Source organism: Triticum aestivum, chromosome 3A (genome assembly GCF_018294505.1).
Source record: "Triticum aestivum cultivar Chinese Spring chromosome 3A, IWGSC CS RefSeq v2.1, whole genome shotgun sequence".
In the NCBI taxonomy this organism is placed as follows: Eukaryota; Viridiplantae; Streptophyta; class Magnoliopsida; order Poales; family Poaceae; genus Triticum; species Triticum aestivum.
The window spans coordinates 681196375-681214731 of record NC_057800.1 but is presented as its reverse complement, the minus strand read 5'-3'; the positions used below and the strand labels follow the sequence as shown (position 1 = coordinate 681214731).

The 18357-nt window shown below is 47.0% G+C and overlaps 1 protein-coding gene across 1 annotated transcript; it reads left to right on the top strand.

The window, feature by feature from the left end:
• Positions 1 to 2342: 2342 nt before the first annotated feature.
• Positions 2343 to 3158, top strand: LOC123059061 (auxin-responsive protein SAUR40). The gene has a single exon (XM_044481707.1). It carries the CDS (start codon positions 2412 to 2414, stop codon positions 2883 to 2885), a length of 474 nt encoding a protein of 157 aa, XP_044337642.1. The 5' UTR covers positions 2343 to 2411; the 3' UTR covers positions 2886 to 3158.
• The last annotated feature ends 15199 nt before the right edge of the window (positions 3159 to 18357 follow it).

Below are 18357 nucleotides of genomic sequence, written 5' to 3'. Positions count from 1 at the left end.
CAAAAGGATGGCATCTAAGTTCTTCAAACGCTTTCAGAAGTAGGGCTCCAATCAAAATAAGAATTGGTACTTCAAGATGGAATTTATTCCGCTCGACAAGTAGATGGCATTTATTTTCTCTCTCAAAGAAATTAGATGGCATTTCTTCATTTTGAGAACCTACTGCTTTTGTGTGTATATTGGATTGTTTTTCGAGATGTGATATTCATTTATGAAGTAATACAGAATTCATTTCAAAGTTCTACACCTGCCCGTGAGCATGCGAAGTTAAGCAGAACATAGTTTGTAATGATCCAGTCAGAGCGAAATTTAAGGCAATGGCTCTGCTGACAGGTGGCACTGTTTTTTTTACGGGTGGCACTGTTATCCTCACCGCCCTTGCTCTTAGATCATCACTCAAGCATATCTTTGCGTGCGTGTATACACTCACAAATGATAAACTAGGCAATCTAATATATATCGTGGATTGATGATATTTCATTATCATTAATTTCCTTAATAAAAAGATATAGTGGATTCGAATAAATTTTAATGATACTTTTTTTTATCAGCTAGCAGTTGTAACAAACGTTCTATGCCTTAAGAAAATTTTGTTGGTGTTGATATCATGGTGCCATTGATATCTTCTATGTGAGGTTGCCTTTTCAGTCGTCACAAAATTTAATCTTCTTTACAACCAATCAGAACACCTAATGGATGAAACAACATATATTATGCAACAACATGACCACAACTATGTCAACTTGAAAAACAGTGTGTCCCCATTTAACTTAATACTTTTTTGGAACATTTATTTTGTATTTGTGTGAAATCAACTTTGATCAATGTTTAAGACGTGCATTGCACGTACAAGCTTACTAGTGAGAACCAAAACACCACACATCCATTGGTGTCTTCCGCGACGACCATACTAACTAAGACGTGATAGAGTTGTTGGATGTATTCGAACCGCCTCCACTGTCCAAACAAGTGGGTTTAGCTTTTCGTTTGTGGTAAAAACAAAATTAGGTAAGAAATACATGTCACCAAATCTAACAAGATTTCGTAAATGTGATAAAATATGTCACAAAGTCACAACTCACAACACTAGAATAGAAAGTAGAAGATACTGATCACCACTGGAATATCGATCTTTGTGCGTCCCAGTAGCTGGCGCATGTATAGCAAAAACATGTAATGAGATTTGATGGCGGGCACTTCAGACCGATTCAAGGGTTTAATGGCAACGTCTGCTTTCTGGGGCGTTGGTCCTCATGGGCACATGCACGAAGATTTTTCGACTGTCATTGACAAAGTCAAGCCAGCTCCGGTAGGGAGCGGTGACAGGAACGCATCAGCGACTCGCTCTGGCGGCAACATTGGTCCCTCAGTGGTGCATGGTCCTTGATATAATTTTTATTATGTTTAGGATGCTTTGTAGTACTTCTTATGAACCTTTATAATATGTATGGGTACTTCTTCAAAACAGAAAAGAAAGTGAATTCAGCTTTAACATTGGGGGTGAAAACAGAAGTAGGTGAAAATACATGTTACAAGAGCACAACTAAGGTGCAGAATCAGACAAGATTTTTGAAATGTGATAAAAAAAGATGTCACAAAGTCACAACACGAGAGTTGAAAGTGGAATATATACTCCTAATAATGTAATCCCCACTGAAATATGGATCTTTACGCACAAGAGATCCACGAGCTGGTGCTTGTGTAGCCATAGCAAAACCCTAGCCATGCAAATGCAGAGCTTCTTCCACATCACACTCGGAAGGCGTTGACCATGGCGTCGACCACTAAACTAAGGCAATTATTGCCCATTTGATATATCCCACCCGGATGAAGTCCCCACACCACGTACCTTTCCCTGATTAGCTTTTTCCCCAGCCGCTGCAATCACAAAATCCACTTGCTTCCTTTTCTCCGTCGATGCACATGCATGGCCAGTACTACTCATATACTTCTAGCTGAGTATCTATTGCTAACCACTTAGTTTTTTTTTGAAACATATTGCTAACCACTGAGTTAATTAGCCGGCCCAGCAATAAGTCAGTAGTTAATTACCCTAAGTATATTAGTACTTAGAGTGCAGGAGTACATCTCCACCTTTGCCTTCCTCCTCGATCGTCCTGCACCATATGACCCTGCGCTGCTGCTCGCGACGAGTCATAAGTCAATGCATGCCCTCGCATCAGGTCAACTAATGGGGCTAGCCCACCATGTCACACCGCACGCCGTGTCGCCCTCCGTCTTCTGCTAGCTGCTAGCTGCTACACCTACCTTTTGCTTAGCTTGTACCCATATATATACACACAACCCGGCCGGCCCCCTCCTCTCATGCATGCCATCATCCTTACAATCCGCCGGCGCATCCACCACTCTTGGCCCGCTCCCTCTTGAGTCGGTCGACGTTCACGGGCGGCATGGCGGCGAGCAAAGGCGCGAGGAAGAACCTGGTGTCGAGGACCCTGGAGCGGTGCAGGTCCGGGCTCGCCAGCGGCGGCCGGTCGTCGGCGGCGGTGGCGCCGGGGTGCTTCTCGGTGTACGTGGGCCCGGAGCGGGAGCGATTCGTGGTGCGCGCCGACCGCGCCAACCACCCGCTCTTCCGCCGTCTCCTCGACGACGCCGAGCAGGAGTATGGCTACGCGGCGCAGGGGCCCCTCGCGCTGCCCTGCGCCGTCGACGCCTTCCTCGACGTGCTCTGGCACATGGACCACGACGTCCACCACGACGACGACGACGAGGTCGCCTCGGCACCGTCGACGCCGATATGCGGCCTGCAGCGCGCCGGCAGCGGGAACATCAAGGTCCGGCCGGCGGGGTACCGGGTGCTCAGCCCGGCCAAGTCCACGCCGGCGTCCTTCTTCTCGCAGACGGCGGCTGGCGGTAGGAGGTGAGCTCTAGGCGCGCAGCTAGCTAGCAGGAGCGGCTTGCATGCAGAACCGAGAGGAATCTGCGCGAGCATACACAGATCGAGCAGGTGCTTAATTTGCACATACTTAGACGTCTCAATCACACACAAACGAAAGGAAAGAAGATCGATTCTATGCATGCATGTAAGCGCGTGTGTTTGGTGTTTTCTTGTATTACCAGTTTCATCTACTTTTTTTTGCGGGTGACCAGTTTCATCTACTACCTTCGTTCCTAAATATAAATCTTTTTAGAGATTTCATTGCGGACTACATACGTGAATCCACACTCTAAAATATGTTTATATACATTCATATTTTTAAAAAAGACTTTGTTAACGTCCCAGGCCCAGCTCCCAACCTTTGACATATGTTCGGACGTTTCCTGTACGCATCGAACACACCACTATAAGCAAAGAGTCCACCACATCTCAAAAGACTAGCCTGAAGAGAGTGTGCACTCTTCCTTATAAAGTAGTCCTAGCCCCCTTCCATATCCGAGGTGGGACTAAAGTCACTGGCAACGCCCAATGGCCAGCGTCTCTGACACCCCATCCCCCTAAATAGGGCGGACTGGGGCCCAGCTCTGATACCAATTATTAACAAGCTTGATCTACATTCTCTGAAGCAATTTGATTACAGTTTGGAGATACAAGAACTTGGGGATCAGGGATAGACAGAGTCCTTGGGAAGGAAGTAAGAACAGGAAAGAAGAAAGTGGCCGCCGTAAGCTTCTTGCCAACCGATGCCCTCGCCTGCCCACGCGAGTGTCTTCTTATCCTCATCGTCACACCCACTCTGGCCCACTGGATCTTGGGTTGGGCCTCTTAGCCCGTGTGGACCGTCTCGGTACTGGGCTGCTTCCACCCGCCGCGCTCTGCCTGACTTGTGAGCCCCCGTTGCCGGTCTCCTGGTGTATGTGGTCCCTAACAGACTTATATTTAGGAACGATGGGAGTAGCTTGAAAATGGATTTTGGAGCTTACATGCATGCATAGATTTGCTTATGCAGCGACAACGATGGGAGTAGCTTGAAAATGAATTTTGGCCCCTACATCGACGCCCATATGCGGCCTGCAGCAGGAACATCAAGGTCCGGCCGGCGGGGTGCCGGGTGCACAGCCCGGCCAAGTCCATGCCGGTGTCCTTCTTCTTCATGCAGACGGTGGCTGGTGGTAGGATCGGAGGTGAGCTCTAGCTAGGCGCGCCGCTAGTCGAAGAATCCTTTTAGTTGTTTTTGCTACGGTCTTGCAATGCTCCAAGTAGTTGAAGAATCATGCGATTCCCATATGTGGTGATCTTTGTTGCCATTTTAGTATGCAAATCAACATTGATGACATGCTGGAATTCATGATGACATTGAAATTGGCCTTTACGACATTGCCATGGCGGTTGAAACCGAAGGAGAGAGAGAGTCCTGAAATTCAGGAGCTCGATTCACAAACTATGAAGAAGAAGCTCACAAGGTCTGTGAACTACAAGACCGAGCAGGATGTTTCTTTGTACAATTATTGGGTGAATATTTCTCTTTAATCTCGATGGCTCGGTTAGACCATGAAAACATTTTGGAGGACGCTTGAGGAGCACTATGCGCGCCGTGTGAAGATTTCTTCCAACCATGCATAAGGATCTCTTCCTCACCGTTGGAGTGTCATCCAAGATCAATGTAATCGGTGGTGTGGTTGTGTTGATCAAGTGAACATAGCACCACTGAGTGGAGTGCCAATAAGCAAGTATGGATGTACATACTATCATCCAAAAGCTTTACAAGCAACCGATCAAAAGGGTGCGGCAAAGGTTTCTCTTTTTTAGAGAAAAGGCCAAAGCCCGACTTTATAAATAAAGCCACATGGCAGAGTCACGAATACCCAAGGTTCACACAGTCTCAGAAACACAAAGAGAAGTAAAATAGGCCCAAATTCCTAACGAAACAGGCAGCTGCCAAACACGGCACGCAGGCCGGGGAGAGAAGGAGACCTAATCCCGCAAACTACAGCACCAGGCTTATACGCCATGATTCGTCCCGGAGATCTGAGAGGCTGAAGCCCGAATTTTGGCGATGAGCAGGTCCAGGGCGTCCCGATCTGGCTCCTTAGTCAATAATCTCCACTGCTGCAAGAATATACATGATTTGAAAAGAACGTCAGCAGGCTTAGATGGGAAGGTAAGTTCAATAGTAAATTTGTTTCTAATGGTCCAAAGAGCCCAACATAAGGCTCCCAAGCCAACCCAGAATACCCTCTTGGTGACCCCTCCCAGAGATTTGGCTAGGGTTCTAGTGTCTGCGAAAGAGGAGGGATCCCAGGAGACCCGAAGCCATGATCTTACGCAAGACCAAACTAATTTGGCAAGAACACAGTTGAAAAAGATGTGATTAGAGTTTTCCAAAGCCCCACACAAGTTATAGAATTCCGAGCCCGGCCCATTGCGTTTTTTGATCTGATCAGCAGAAGGAAGGCGACCTCGGAAGGCTTGCCAGAGGAAAATCTTAATCTTAGGAGGGACCTTAGATTTCCAAATACAAGAGAAGCGAGCCGAAGTAGTACCACCAATGAGTCTAGAATACAACGATTTGACCGAGAATAGCCCAGAGGCCGTGAGTGGCCAAACCACAGAGTCAGCCTCCTCTGAGAGCACAGGGAAGAGGGCAGAAAGACTTTGCCATTCTTCCAACTCTTCAGGAGATAGGGCCCGACGAAAAGCCAAGTCCCAATTATTAGCAGCCACCTCCGCGATGGAGATTTGCGGATTGGGGCAATAAGAGAACAGAACCGGAAAGCTAACAGCCAGGGGAGCATCCCCGGACCACCAATCTAACCAAAAACGAACAGCAGACCCATTACCCACACAAAACTTAACGTGCTCCAAAAAAATCGGCCGAACTTTAACAAGGGCTTTCCAAAACTGCGAACCACGCCGCGCAGGGGCAAACATAGGGTTGGAGTTAGGACAATATTTAGCCTTAAGAATCGAAAACCACAGCACATCGGCCCCAACCGTCATAATTTTCCACCACCACTTAATGAGCAGACAAATATTCATCACCCGAGTATTAATAATGCCTAACCCCCCAAGGTTTTTAGGCTTGCACATAAGCTGCCACTTAACCAACCTATACTTCCTTTTGTTATCTGCAGAATTCCAATAAAAGCCACCCCTATGTTTGTCGAAGCCAGCATGCACACCATCCGTGAGACGGTAAAAGCCCATAAGGAACAACGGGAGAGAGGATAAGCAAGAATTGATTAGAGCCACTTTGCCAGCATTGGTATTATACCTACCCCTCCAAGGAAGCACCCTATTCCCCACTTTAGCAACCACCGGAGCAAAGTCTTTCGCGTGAAGCAGACTAGGAGAGATAGGAAGACCTAAATATTTGAAAGGAAAGGAACCTAAGGAGCAGTTGAGGAGTCTGGCCACCCGCAAGGCCTCCGCCCGGTCAACCCCCGTCACCATAACCTCACTCTTGGCGAAATTGATCTTAAGACCAGAAACAGCTTCGAAGCACAACAGAATAAATTTCAGATTGGCAATACAGGCATTGTCCAACTCTACCAAGATGATTGTGGCATCCGCATATTGCAAATGAGAGACCCCTTCCGGAAGTAGGTGAGAGACCACAGGAATAATGTGTCCACATCGAGCCGCTTTGGAGAGCATACAGGAGAAAGCGTCAGCCACAAAGTTGAAAAGAACAGGGGAGGCCGGATCCCCTTGGCAGAGGCCCCTCCCATTTGCAAAGAAGTTGCTAATAGCGCCATTTACGGCAACTGCAGTGTGGCCACCCGAGACCAACTGCATGATATGGTGAACATAGGCACCGTCGAACCTTTGGCAAGAAGAATATGCCTGAGAAAAGACCAGCTAACCGAGTCATACGCTTTTTCGAAGTCTAGTTTGAGAATGATAGCTTTGGATTTCCGCACATGGAGGTCATGAACTATCTCATGAAGGGAGAGAATGCCATCTAAAATAAAGCGCCCTTTGATAAAAGCAGATTGGAAGGGACTAATAACTCTGTGAGCTACCGGAGACAGCCGGTTCGCAAATCCTTTGGAAGGGAACTTGGCAAAGTTGTTAATCAACGCTATAGGCCGGAATTGGGAAATGACATCAGCACCCTTAACCTTAGGGATCAGGGATATAACAACATAGTTCAGGCGAGAGATGTCGACAGTACCAAGACAAAAACCCTGAATAACGTTACACACCAACTGTTTCAACTTGGGCCAAAATTTCCGAAAGAAAGGATGGAGAAGCCATCAGGCCCGGAAGCAGCATTAGTATTGGCAGAATTAACCACATCCTAGATTTCCTGATCGGAGAGCGGAATCATCAAGGAAGCATTCTCCTCAGGAGAAATTTTAAGACCAGAACTCCAGAGGTGGGGGGAGATGGACAGGCCCGATGGAGGTTTAGCCCCTAACAGAGACGAAAATAAGTCCACCACGTGAGCCATAATCACAGATTGGTCTGTAGAGCGCATACCATTAATCAATAGGCTATTAATCTCACAACGCCTACGCCTACCGTTTGCAATCGCAAAGAAATAAGCAGTAGGAGCGTCTCCTTTGAGAGTCCAATTGAGGGTGCCCCTCTGACGCCAGTAAATCTCAGCCTGATGATGCAGCTGCAGAAGAGCGGCCTCCAGATTATAGCGAACAGCCCAACCATCATCCGAGAGCCCAATAGAGTCCGCAGTACGATCCAGCTCCAGGATCTGATTTTCAAGGAAGGCTTTGGAGCGGCGATCCTCCGCCGCACGGTTACGCGACCAGCCTCTAAGAAATTTTCGTAAAGCATAGGCACATGACTGCCAATCATCCAGAGGGCCAAAAGAGCGGGGGTTGTGAGAGAGGGATTGGGAGATTTTCGCCGCAACCATGTCAACAAAGCCATCAACAGACAGCCAAGAAGCATCAAACTGAAATCTAATCGGAGGTCTATTGCGAATGGAACCATCATCCAGAATCAAGGGGGTGTGGTCTGACCCCACAATACATTTAGCTACAAGAGAGGACCTAGGAAACAAGGCATCCCAACTGGGACATAGGAAGACACGATCAAGCACGGATCTGATAGGGTTCGCCTGATGATTAGACCAAGTAAAGCGGGCTCCCCCCGAGGAAGCTCCCGAATGGCGTTGACACTAATAAAGTTGTTAAAAGCATTGGCTAAAGACCAGGAAAAATTATCATTATTCTTGTCAAGAGGGCATCGCAGAAGATTAAAGTCTCCCCCAATCACTGTTGGGAGAGAACAGGACTCAAGCTTGATCGAAAGTTCATCAAGGAAAAGGTGCGAAAAGGAGTGATCCGCGGGCCCATAAACAACTATAAATTCACAGAGGGCATTCATAGATCTATGTGAGAGAACAACACTAGCCCAATAAAACCCATGATCAAAAGCAACAAAGTCAAAAATATCCTTATTAGAACCGATCAGAATCCCACCAGAGTGGCCCGAAGCCGGTAAAGATTGCCACTGAAATCTATCCATACCCACGATAGCAGAAAGCTCACTGGGGGTAAAGGAATCCTTAAACGTTTCAACCAGCCCCACAAAGTCAATAGAGTTAGAACGAACCAAATCTTTCAGTTGGTCACGGCGCCCCCTAGCACTGAACCCTCTAATATTCCAGAATAAGGCCCTCATTTATACGAAAGGTTCTTGATATGGAGGCTCGACCTGCTGGGGGCCACACAGGTTTTAGATCGTTTATTAGTACCCCTCTTAGCAAGGCAGGATGAGGATGAGGGCTGGCCACTACCAGCACCCGAAGCCTCCCCCACAACACAACCAGCATCCGCCACCCGCGAGGCAATAGCCTCTTTGGCTTTCGCAATGGTAGCTTGGGCCAATTCATTAGCCCGAATAATAGCAAGGAGCAAACTGGGAGAGCCAACAGAAGTATCAACCACCAAACCCACGTCCGACATAATGTTTAAAAGATGATCATCAGACATCGAAGGTAAAACCACCCGAACCGGGGAAACAGCGACCGATGGGGATGGGGAGGTACCTGGGGGAGGGAGGTCCTTCGCCGCAGCCCGCTTCTCCGCCCTTTCCAGAATCGAGCCACCAGAATGTGAAACCCGCCTACCTTTGCGGGCCGTGGACACCGGGGAGCGGATAGCAGGCGACCGCGCAGCAGGAGAGCCAGCGTGGGGGCCCGAGCGGGACATGGAGCCCAGATCATGATCAAGACGCCGACAGATCCCCGTCATAGATTGCTTCGAGCCCGAGGAGGTCCGGCTTTTAGCCGAGTACTTGCGAACTGAGGATTTCTTCTTCGAGGGGTGTTGTGATTCCATCATATCACTGTTGGAAATATGCCCTAGAGGCAATAATAAATTGATTATTATTATATTTCCTTGTTCATGATAATCGTTTATTATCCATGCTAGAATTGTATTGATAGGAAACTCAGATACATGTGTGGATACATAGACAACACCATGTCCCTAGTAAGCCTCTAGTTGACTAGCTCGTTAATCAATAGATGGTTACGGTTTCCTGACCATGGACATTGGATGTCGTTGATAACGGGATCACATCATTAGGAGAATGATGTGATGGACAAGACCCAATCCTAAGCATAGCACAAAGATCGTGTAGTTCGTTTGCTAGAGCTTTGCCAATGTCAAGTATCTCTTCCTTCGACCATGAGATCGTGTAACTCCTGGATACCGTAGGAGTGCTTTGGGTGTGTCTGAAAGTGTCTGTTGGGTTGGCACGAATCGAGATTGGGATTTTGTCACTCCGTGTAAACGGAGAGGTATCTCTGGGCCCACTCGGTAGGACATCATCATAATGTGCACAATGTGAGCAAGGGGTTGATCACAGGATGATGTGTTACGGAACGAGTAAAGAGACTTGCCGGTAACGAGATTGAACAAGGTATCGGTATACCGACGATCGAATCTCGGGCAAGTACCATACCGCTAGACAAAGGGAATTGTATATGGGATTGATTGAGTCCTTGACATCGTGGTTCATCCGATGAGATCATCGTGGAACATGTGGGAGCCAACATGGGTATCCAGATCCCGCTGTTGGTTATTGACCGGAGAACATCTCGGTCATGACTACATGTCTCCCGAACCCGTAGGGTCTACACACTTAAGGTTCGATGACGCTAGGGTTATAAAGGAAGTTTCTATGTGGTTACCGAATGTTGTTCGAAGTCCCGGATGAGATCCCGGACGTCACGAGGAGTTCCGGAATGGTCCGGAGGTAAAGATTTATATATAGGAAGTCCTGTTTGGGCCATCGGGACAAGTTTCGGGGTCATCGGTATTGTACCGGGACCACCGGAAGGGTCCCGGGGGGCCACATGGGCTGTAGGGGGTGCGCCTTGGCCTACATGGGCCAAGGGCACCAGCCCCAAGAGGCCCATGCGCCTAGGGAACCCTAGAGGGAAGAGTCCTCAAGGGGGAAGGCACCCCCGAGGTGCCTTGGGGAGGATGGACTCCTCCCCCCCTCTTGGCCGCACCCCTTTCTTGGAGTAGGGGGCAAGGCTGCGCCTCCCCCCTCTCCCCTGCCCCTATATATAGTGGAGGGGAGGGAGGGCATCCATACCTGAGCCCTCGGCGCCTCCCTCCCTCCCGTGACACCTCCTCCTCTCCCGTAGGTGCTTGGCGAAGCCCTGCAGGATTGCCACGCTCCTCCATCACCACCACGCCGTTGTGCTGCTGCTGGATGGAGTCTTCCTCAACCTCTCCCTCTCTCCTTGCTGGATCAAGGCGTGGGAGACATCGTCGAGCTGTACGTGTGTTGAACGCGGAGGTGCCGTCCGTTCGGCACTAGGATCATCGGTGATCTGAATCACGACGAGTACGACTCCATCAACCCCGTTCACTTGAACGCTTCCGCTTAGCGATCTACAAGGGTATGTAGATGCACTCTCCTTCCCCTCGTTGCTAGTCTCTCCATAGATAGATCTTGGTGACACGTAGGAAAATTTTGAATTTCTGCTACGTTCCCCAACAATGGCATCATGAGCTAGGTCTATTGCGTAGATTCTTTGCACGAGTAGAACACAAAGTAGTTGTGGGCGTCGATATTGTTCAATATGCTTGCCGTTACTAGTCTTATCTTGATTCGGCGGCATCGTGGGATGAAGCGGCCCGGACCAACCTTACACGTACGCTTACGTGAGACCGGTTCCACCGACAAACATGCACTAGTTGCATAAGGTGGCTGGCGGGTGTCTGTCTCTCCCACTTTAGTCGGATCGGATTCAATGAAAAGGGTCCTTATGAAGGGTAAATAGAAATTGGCATATCACGTTGTGGTTCATGCGTAGGTAAGAAACGTTCTTGCTAGAAACCCATAGCAGCCACGTAAAACATGCAACAACAATTAGAGGACGTCTAACTTGTTTTTGCAGGGTATGCTATGTGATGTGATATGGCCAAAAAGGATGTGATGAATGATATATGTGATGTATGAGACTGATCATGTTCTTGTAATAGGAATCACGACTTGCATGTCGATGAGTATGACAACCGGCAGGAGCCATAGGAGTTGTCTTTATTTATTTGTGACCTGCGTGTCAACTTAAACGTCATGTAATTACTTTACTTTATTGCTAACCGTTAGCCATAGTAGTAGAAGTAATAGTTGGCGAGGCAACTTCATGAAGACACGATGATGGAGATCATGATGATGGAGATCATGGTGTCATGCCGGTGACGATGATGATCATGGAGCCCCGAAGATGGAGATCAAAAGGAGCAAAGTGATGATGGCCATATCATGTCACTATTTTATTGCATGTGATGTTTATCATGTTTATACATCTTATTTGCTTAGAACGACGGTAGTAAATAAGATGATCCCTTACAACAATTTCAAGAAGTGTTCTCCCCTAACTGTGCACCGTTGCGACAGTTCGCTGTTTCAAAACATCACGTGATGATCGGGTGTTTTATTCAGACGTTCAAATACAACGGTTGTTGACGAGCCTAGCATGTACAGACATGGCCTCGGAACACATGCAAAACACTTAGGGTTAACTTGACGAGCCTAGCATGTACAGACATGGCCTCGGAACACGGAGACCGAAAGGTCGAACATGAGTCGTATAGAAGATACGATCAACATGAAGATGTTCACCGATGATGACTAGTCCGTCTCACGTGATGATCGGACACGGCCTAGTTTGACTCGGATCATGTAATTACTTAGATGACTAGAGGGATGTCTATCTAAGTGGGAGTTCATAAGATGAACTTAATTATCCTGAACATAGTCAAAAGGTTTTTGCAAATTATGTCGTAGCTCACGCTATAGTTCTACTATTTAGATATGTTCCTAGAGAAAAATTAGTTGAAAGTTAATAGTAGCAATTATGCGGACTAGGTCCGTAAACTGAGGATTGTCCTCATTGCTTCATAGAAGGCTTATGTCCTTAATGCACCGCTCAGTGTGCTGAACCCCAAACGTCGTTTGTACACGTTTTGATAACTACGTGATAGTTCAGTGAAACAGTTTAGAGTTGAGGCACCAAAGACGTTTTTCGAAATGTCGCGGAACATATGAGATGTTTCGAGGGCTGAAATTGGGATTTCAGGCTCGTGCCCACGTTAAGAGGTAAGAGACCTCCGACGATTTTCTTAACCTGCAAACTAAGGAGAAAAGCTCAATTGTTGAGCTTGTGCTCAGATTGTCTGAGTACAACAATCATTTGAATCGAGTGGGAGTTGATCTTCCAGATAAGACAGTGATGGTTCTCCAAAGTCATTGCCACCAAGCTGTTAGAGCTTCGTGATGAACTATAACATATCAGGGATAGATATGATGATCCTTGAGGTATTCGCGATGTTTGACACCGCGAAAGTAGAAATCAAGAAGGAGCATCAATTGTTGATGGATGGTGAAACCACTAGTTTCAAGAAGGGCAAGGGCAAGAAGGGATACTTCATGAAACGGCAAATCAGCTGCCGCTCTAGTGAAGAAACCCAAGCATAAAACCCAAACCCGAGACTAAGTGCTTCTGTAATAAGGGGAACAACCACTAGAGCAGAATTACCCTAGATACTTGGTAGATAAGAAGGCTGGCAAGGTCGATAGAAGTATATACATTATGTTAATGTGTACTTTACTAGTACTCCTAGTAGCACCAGGGTATTAGATACCGGTTCGGTTGCTAAGTGTTAGTAACTCGAAATAAAAGCTACGGAATAAACGGAGACTAGCTAAAAGTGAGCTGACGATATATGTTGGAAGTGTTTCCAAGTTTGATGTAATCAAACATCGCACGCTCCCTCTACCATCAAGATTAGCATTAAACCTGAATGGTTGATTGAATCTCGATCGTAGTGATACACATTTTCATGCCAAAAGATAGTAATGATAGTACCACTTACTGGTGGCACTGCCATGTAAGTCATATTGGTTTAAAACGCATGAAGAAGCTCCATATTGATGGATCTTTGGGCTCACTCGTTTTTGAAAAGTTTGAGACATGCGAACCATGTCTATTGGTGTATATGCATGAAGAAACTCCATGCTAATGGACCGTTTTGACTCACTTGATTTTGAATCACTTGGGACATGCAAATCATACCACATGGGCAAGATGACTGAAAAGCCTCGTTTTCAGTAAGATGGAACAAGATAGCAACTTGTTGGAAGCAACACATTTTGATGTGTGCAGTCCAATGAGTGCTGAGGCATGCAGTGAATATCGTTATGTTCTTACTTCACAGATGATTCGAGTAGATGTTGAGTATATTTACTTGATGAATCACGAGTCTGAATTATTGAAAGGTTCAAGTAATTTCAGTGTGAAGTTGAAAGATCGTCGTGACAAGAGGATAAAAGATCTATGATATGATCATAGAGATGAATATCTGAATCACGAGTTTTGGCACACAATTAAGACATTGTGGAAATTGTTTCACAATTAATACCGCCTGGAACACCATAGTGTGATGGTGTGTCCGAACGTCATAGTTGCACCCTATTGGATATGGTGCATACCATGATGTCTCTTATCGAGTTACCACTATCGTTCATGGGTTAGGCATTAGAGACAACCACATTCACTTTAAATAGGGCACCACATAATTTCGTTGAGACGACACCGTATGAACTATGGTTTGGAGAAACCTAAGTTGCCGTTTCTTGAAAGTTTGGGGTTGCGACGCTTATGTGAAAAGGTTTCAGGTTGATAAGCTCGAACCCAAAGCAGATAAAATGCATCTTCATAGGACACCCAAAAACAGTTGAGTATACCTCCTAATTCAGATCCGAAAGCAATAGGGATTGTTTCTTGAATCGGGTCCTTTCTCGAGGAAAAGTTTCTCTCGAAAGAATTGAGTGGGAGGATGGTGGAGACTTGATGAGGTTATTGAACCGTCACTTCAACAAGTGTGTAGCAGGGCACAGGAAGTTGTTCCTGTGGCACGTACACCAACTGAAGTGGAAGCTTATGATAGTGATCATGAAACTTCGGATCGAGTCACTACCAAACCTCGTGGGATGACAAGGATGCGTACTACTTCAGAGTGGTACGTAATCCTGTCTTGGAAGTCATGTTGCTAGACAACAATGAACCTACGAGCTATGGAGAACAATGGTGGGCCCGGATTCCGATAAATGGCTCAAGGCCATAAAACCCGAGAGAGGATCCATGTATGAAAACAAAGTGTAGACTTTGGAAGAACTACTTGATGGTCGTAAGGCTGTTAGGTACATATGGATTTTGAAAGGAAGACAGACAATGATGGTAAGTGTCACCATTGAGAAAGCTCGACTTGTCGTTAAGATGTTTTTCGACAAGTTCAAGGAGTTGACTACGATGAGACTTTCTCACTCGTAGCGATGCTAAGAGTCTGTTGGAATTATATTAGCAATTACTGCATTATTTATGAAATCTTGCAGATAGGATGTCAAAACATTGTTTCCTCGACGATTTTTGAGGAAAGGTTGTATGTGATACAACCGGAAGGTTTTGTCTATCCTGAAATATGCTAATAAGTATGCAAAGCTCCAGCAATCCTTCTGAGGACTGGAGTGAGCATCTCGGAGTTGGAATGTATGCTTTGATGATGATCAAAGATTTTGGGTGTATACAAAGTTTATGAGAAACTTGTATTTCCAAAGAAGTGAGTGGGAGCACTATAGAATTTCTGATGAGTATATGTTGTTGACATATTAATGATCAGAAATGACGTAGAATTTCTGGAAAGCATATAGGGTTATTTGGAAAGTGTTTTCAATGGAAAACCTGGATTAAGCTACTTGAACATTGAGCATCAAGATCTATAAGGATAGATCAAAGCGCTTAATAGTACTTTCAAATGAGCACATGCCTTGACGTGATCTTGAAGGTGTTCAAGATGGATCAGTCAAAGAAGGAGTTCTTGCCTGAGTTGTAAGGTATGAAGTTAAGACTTAAAGCTCGACCATGGCAGAATAGAGAGAAAGGAACGAAGGTCGTCCCCTATGCTTAAGACATAGGCTCTACAGTATGCTATGCTGTGTACCGCACCTGAAGTGTGCTTTACCATGAGTCAGTCAAGGGGTACAAGAGTGATCCAAGAATGGATCACAGGACAGCGGTCAAAGTTATCCTTAGTAACTAGTGGACTAAGGAATTTTCTCAATTATGGAGGTGGTAAAAGAGTTCGTCGTAAAGGTTACGTCGATGCAAGCTTAACACCTATCCGGATAGCTCTGAGTAGAGATACCGGATACGTATAATGGAGCAACAATTTAGAATAGCTCCAAGTAGAACAGTTATTTGGAATAGCTCCAAATAGAATGTGGTAGCTGCATCTAGGAGATGACATAGAGATTTGTAAAGCACACATGGATCTGAAAGGTTCAGACCCGTTGACTATAACCTCTCTCACAAGCATAACATGATCAAACCCAGAACTCATCGAGTGTTAATCACATGGTAAATGTGAACTAGATTATTGACTCTAGTAAACTCTTTGGGTGTTAGTCACATGGGGATGTGACCTTGAGTGTTAATCACATATCGATGTGAACTAGATTATTGACTCTAGTGCAAGTGGAAGACTGTTGGAAATATGCCCTAGAGGCAATAATAAATTGATTATTATTATATTTCCTTGTTCATGATAATCGTTTATTATCCATGCTAGAATTGTATTGATAGGAAACTCAGATACATGTGTGGATACATAGACAACACCATGTCCCTAGTAAGCCTCTAGTTGACTAGCTCGTTAATCAATAGATGGTTACGGTTTCCTGACCATGGACATTGGATGTCGTTGATAACGGGATCACATCATTAGGAGAATGATGTGATGGACAAGACCCAATCCTAAGCCTAGCACAAGATCATGTAGTTCGTATGCTAAAGCTTTTCTAATGTCAAGTATCATTTCCTTAGACCATGAGATTGTGCAACTCCCGGATACCGTAGGAGTGCTTTGGGTGTGCCAAACGTCACAACGTAACTGGGTGGCTATAAAGGTACACTACGGGTATCTCTGAAAGTGTCTGTTGGGTTGGCACGAATCGAGATTGGGATTTTGTCACTCCGTGTAAACGGAGAGGTATCTCTGGGCCCACTCGGTAGGACATCATCATAATGTGCACAATGTGAGCAAGGGGTTGATCACGGGATGATGTGTTACAGAACGAGTAAAGAGACTTGCCAGTAACGAGATTGAACAAGGTATCGGTATACCGACGATCGAATCTCGGGCAAGTACCATACCGCTAGACAAAGGGAATTGTATACGGGATTGATTGAGTCCTTGACATCGTGGTTCATCCGATGAGATCATCGTGGAACATGTGGGAGCCAACATGGGTATCCAGATCCCGCTGTTGGTTATTGACCGGAGAACATCTCGGTCATGACTACATGTCTCCCGAACCCGTAGGGTCTACACACTTAAGGTTCGATGACGCTAGGGTTATAAAGGAAGTTTGTATGTGGTTACCGAATGTTGTTCGGAGTCCCGGATGAGATCCCGGACGTCACGAGGAGTTCCGGAATGGTCCGGAGGTAAAGATTTATATATAGGAAGTCCTGTTTCGGCCATCGGGACAAGTTTCGGGGTCATCGGTATTGTACCGGGACCACCGGAAGGGTCCCGGGGGCCCACCGGGTGGGGCCACCTGTCCCGGGGGGCCACATGGGCTGTAGGGGGTGCGCCTTGGCCTACATGGGCCAAGGGCACCAGCCCCAAGAGGCCCATGCGCCTAGGGAACCCTAGAGGGAAGAGTCCTCAAGGGGGAAGGCACCCCCGAGGTGCCTTGGGGAGGATGGACTCCTCCCCCCCTCTTGGCCGCACCCCTTTCTTGGAGTAGGGGGCAAGGCTGCGCCTCCCCCCTCTCCCCTGCCCCTATATATAGTGGAGGGGAGGGAGGGCATCCATACCTGAGCCCTCGGCGCCTCCCTCCCTCCCGTGACACCTCCTCCTCTCCCGTAGGTGCTTGGCGAAGCCCTGCAGGATTGCCACGCTCCTCCATCACCACCACGCCGTTGTGCTGCTGCTGGATGGAGTCTTCCTCAACCTCTCCCTCTCTCCTTGCTGGATCAAGGTGTGGGAGACATCGTCGAGCTGTACGTGTGTTGAACGCGGAGGTGCCGTCCGTTCGGCACTAGGATCATCGGTGATCTGAATCATGACGAGTACGACTCCATCAACCCCGTTCACTTGAACGCTTCCGCTTAGCGATCTACAAGGGTATGTAGATGCACTCTCCTTCCCCTCGTTGCTAGTCTCTCCATAGATAGATCTTGGTGACACGTAGGAAAATTTTGAATTTCTGCTACGTTCCCCAACAATCACGAGCAGGAGAGCCAGGGAGATCTTCAATACCCGAACGAGTGGGGGAGATAGGGCGAGCCGGGAGGTTGGAGCATGCAGCAAACACAGGAGTAGCCGAGCAGGGCGGAGCTTTAGGCAGATCAGCAGCAGCAAAGGGGGCCATCTGGACTGAAGGGGGAATCACTACATCTTCACGAGGAGCATCACCAGCAGGCGCTTGAGAATGAAACATCTCACGTTCTGAGTCTGCCAGGTTATCCCATTCAGATTGAGTGAAGCGGAGATTAGACCCAAAACTCTGATTGGGGCCACCAAAAGAACCATCCCCTTCCTTGTCATGTTTATCCGAAGGGTTAGCAGGAGGAGGGGGGAAGGTGGAGCAGCCGCCGTCGCCCCCTCCACCCGCACCCGCAACCTGATGCCATTGGGAGAGGGATAGACATCAATGAAGCCATGCACCCGATCAGGATCAACACACCAGACCTTCAACCGAGCAGGACCAACCTTGTTCAAAGACTCCTCATCCACCTCGATGGGTTTCCCAATCAAAACCCCAAAGGACATGAGGAAAACAGACGAGCGCAGACTAGCAGGTAGATCTTCAATCAACACCCACACTTGAGACAAAGGACCAACAGCAGTACCGTTGGATGCAGCCGCTTTGACAGAAACCACCAGTTGATTAAGAGG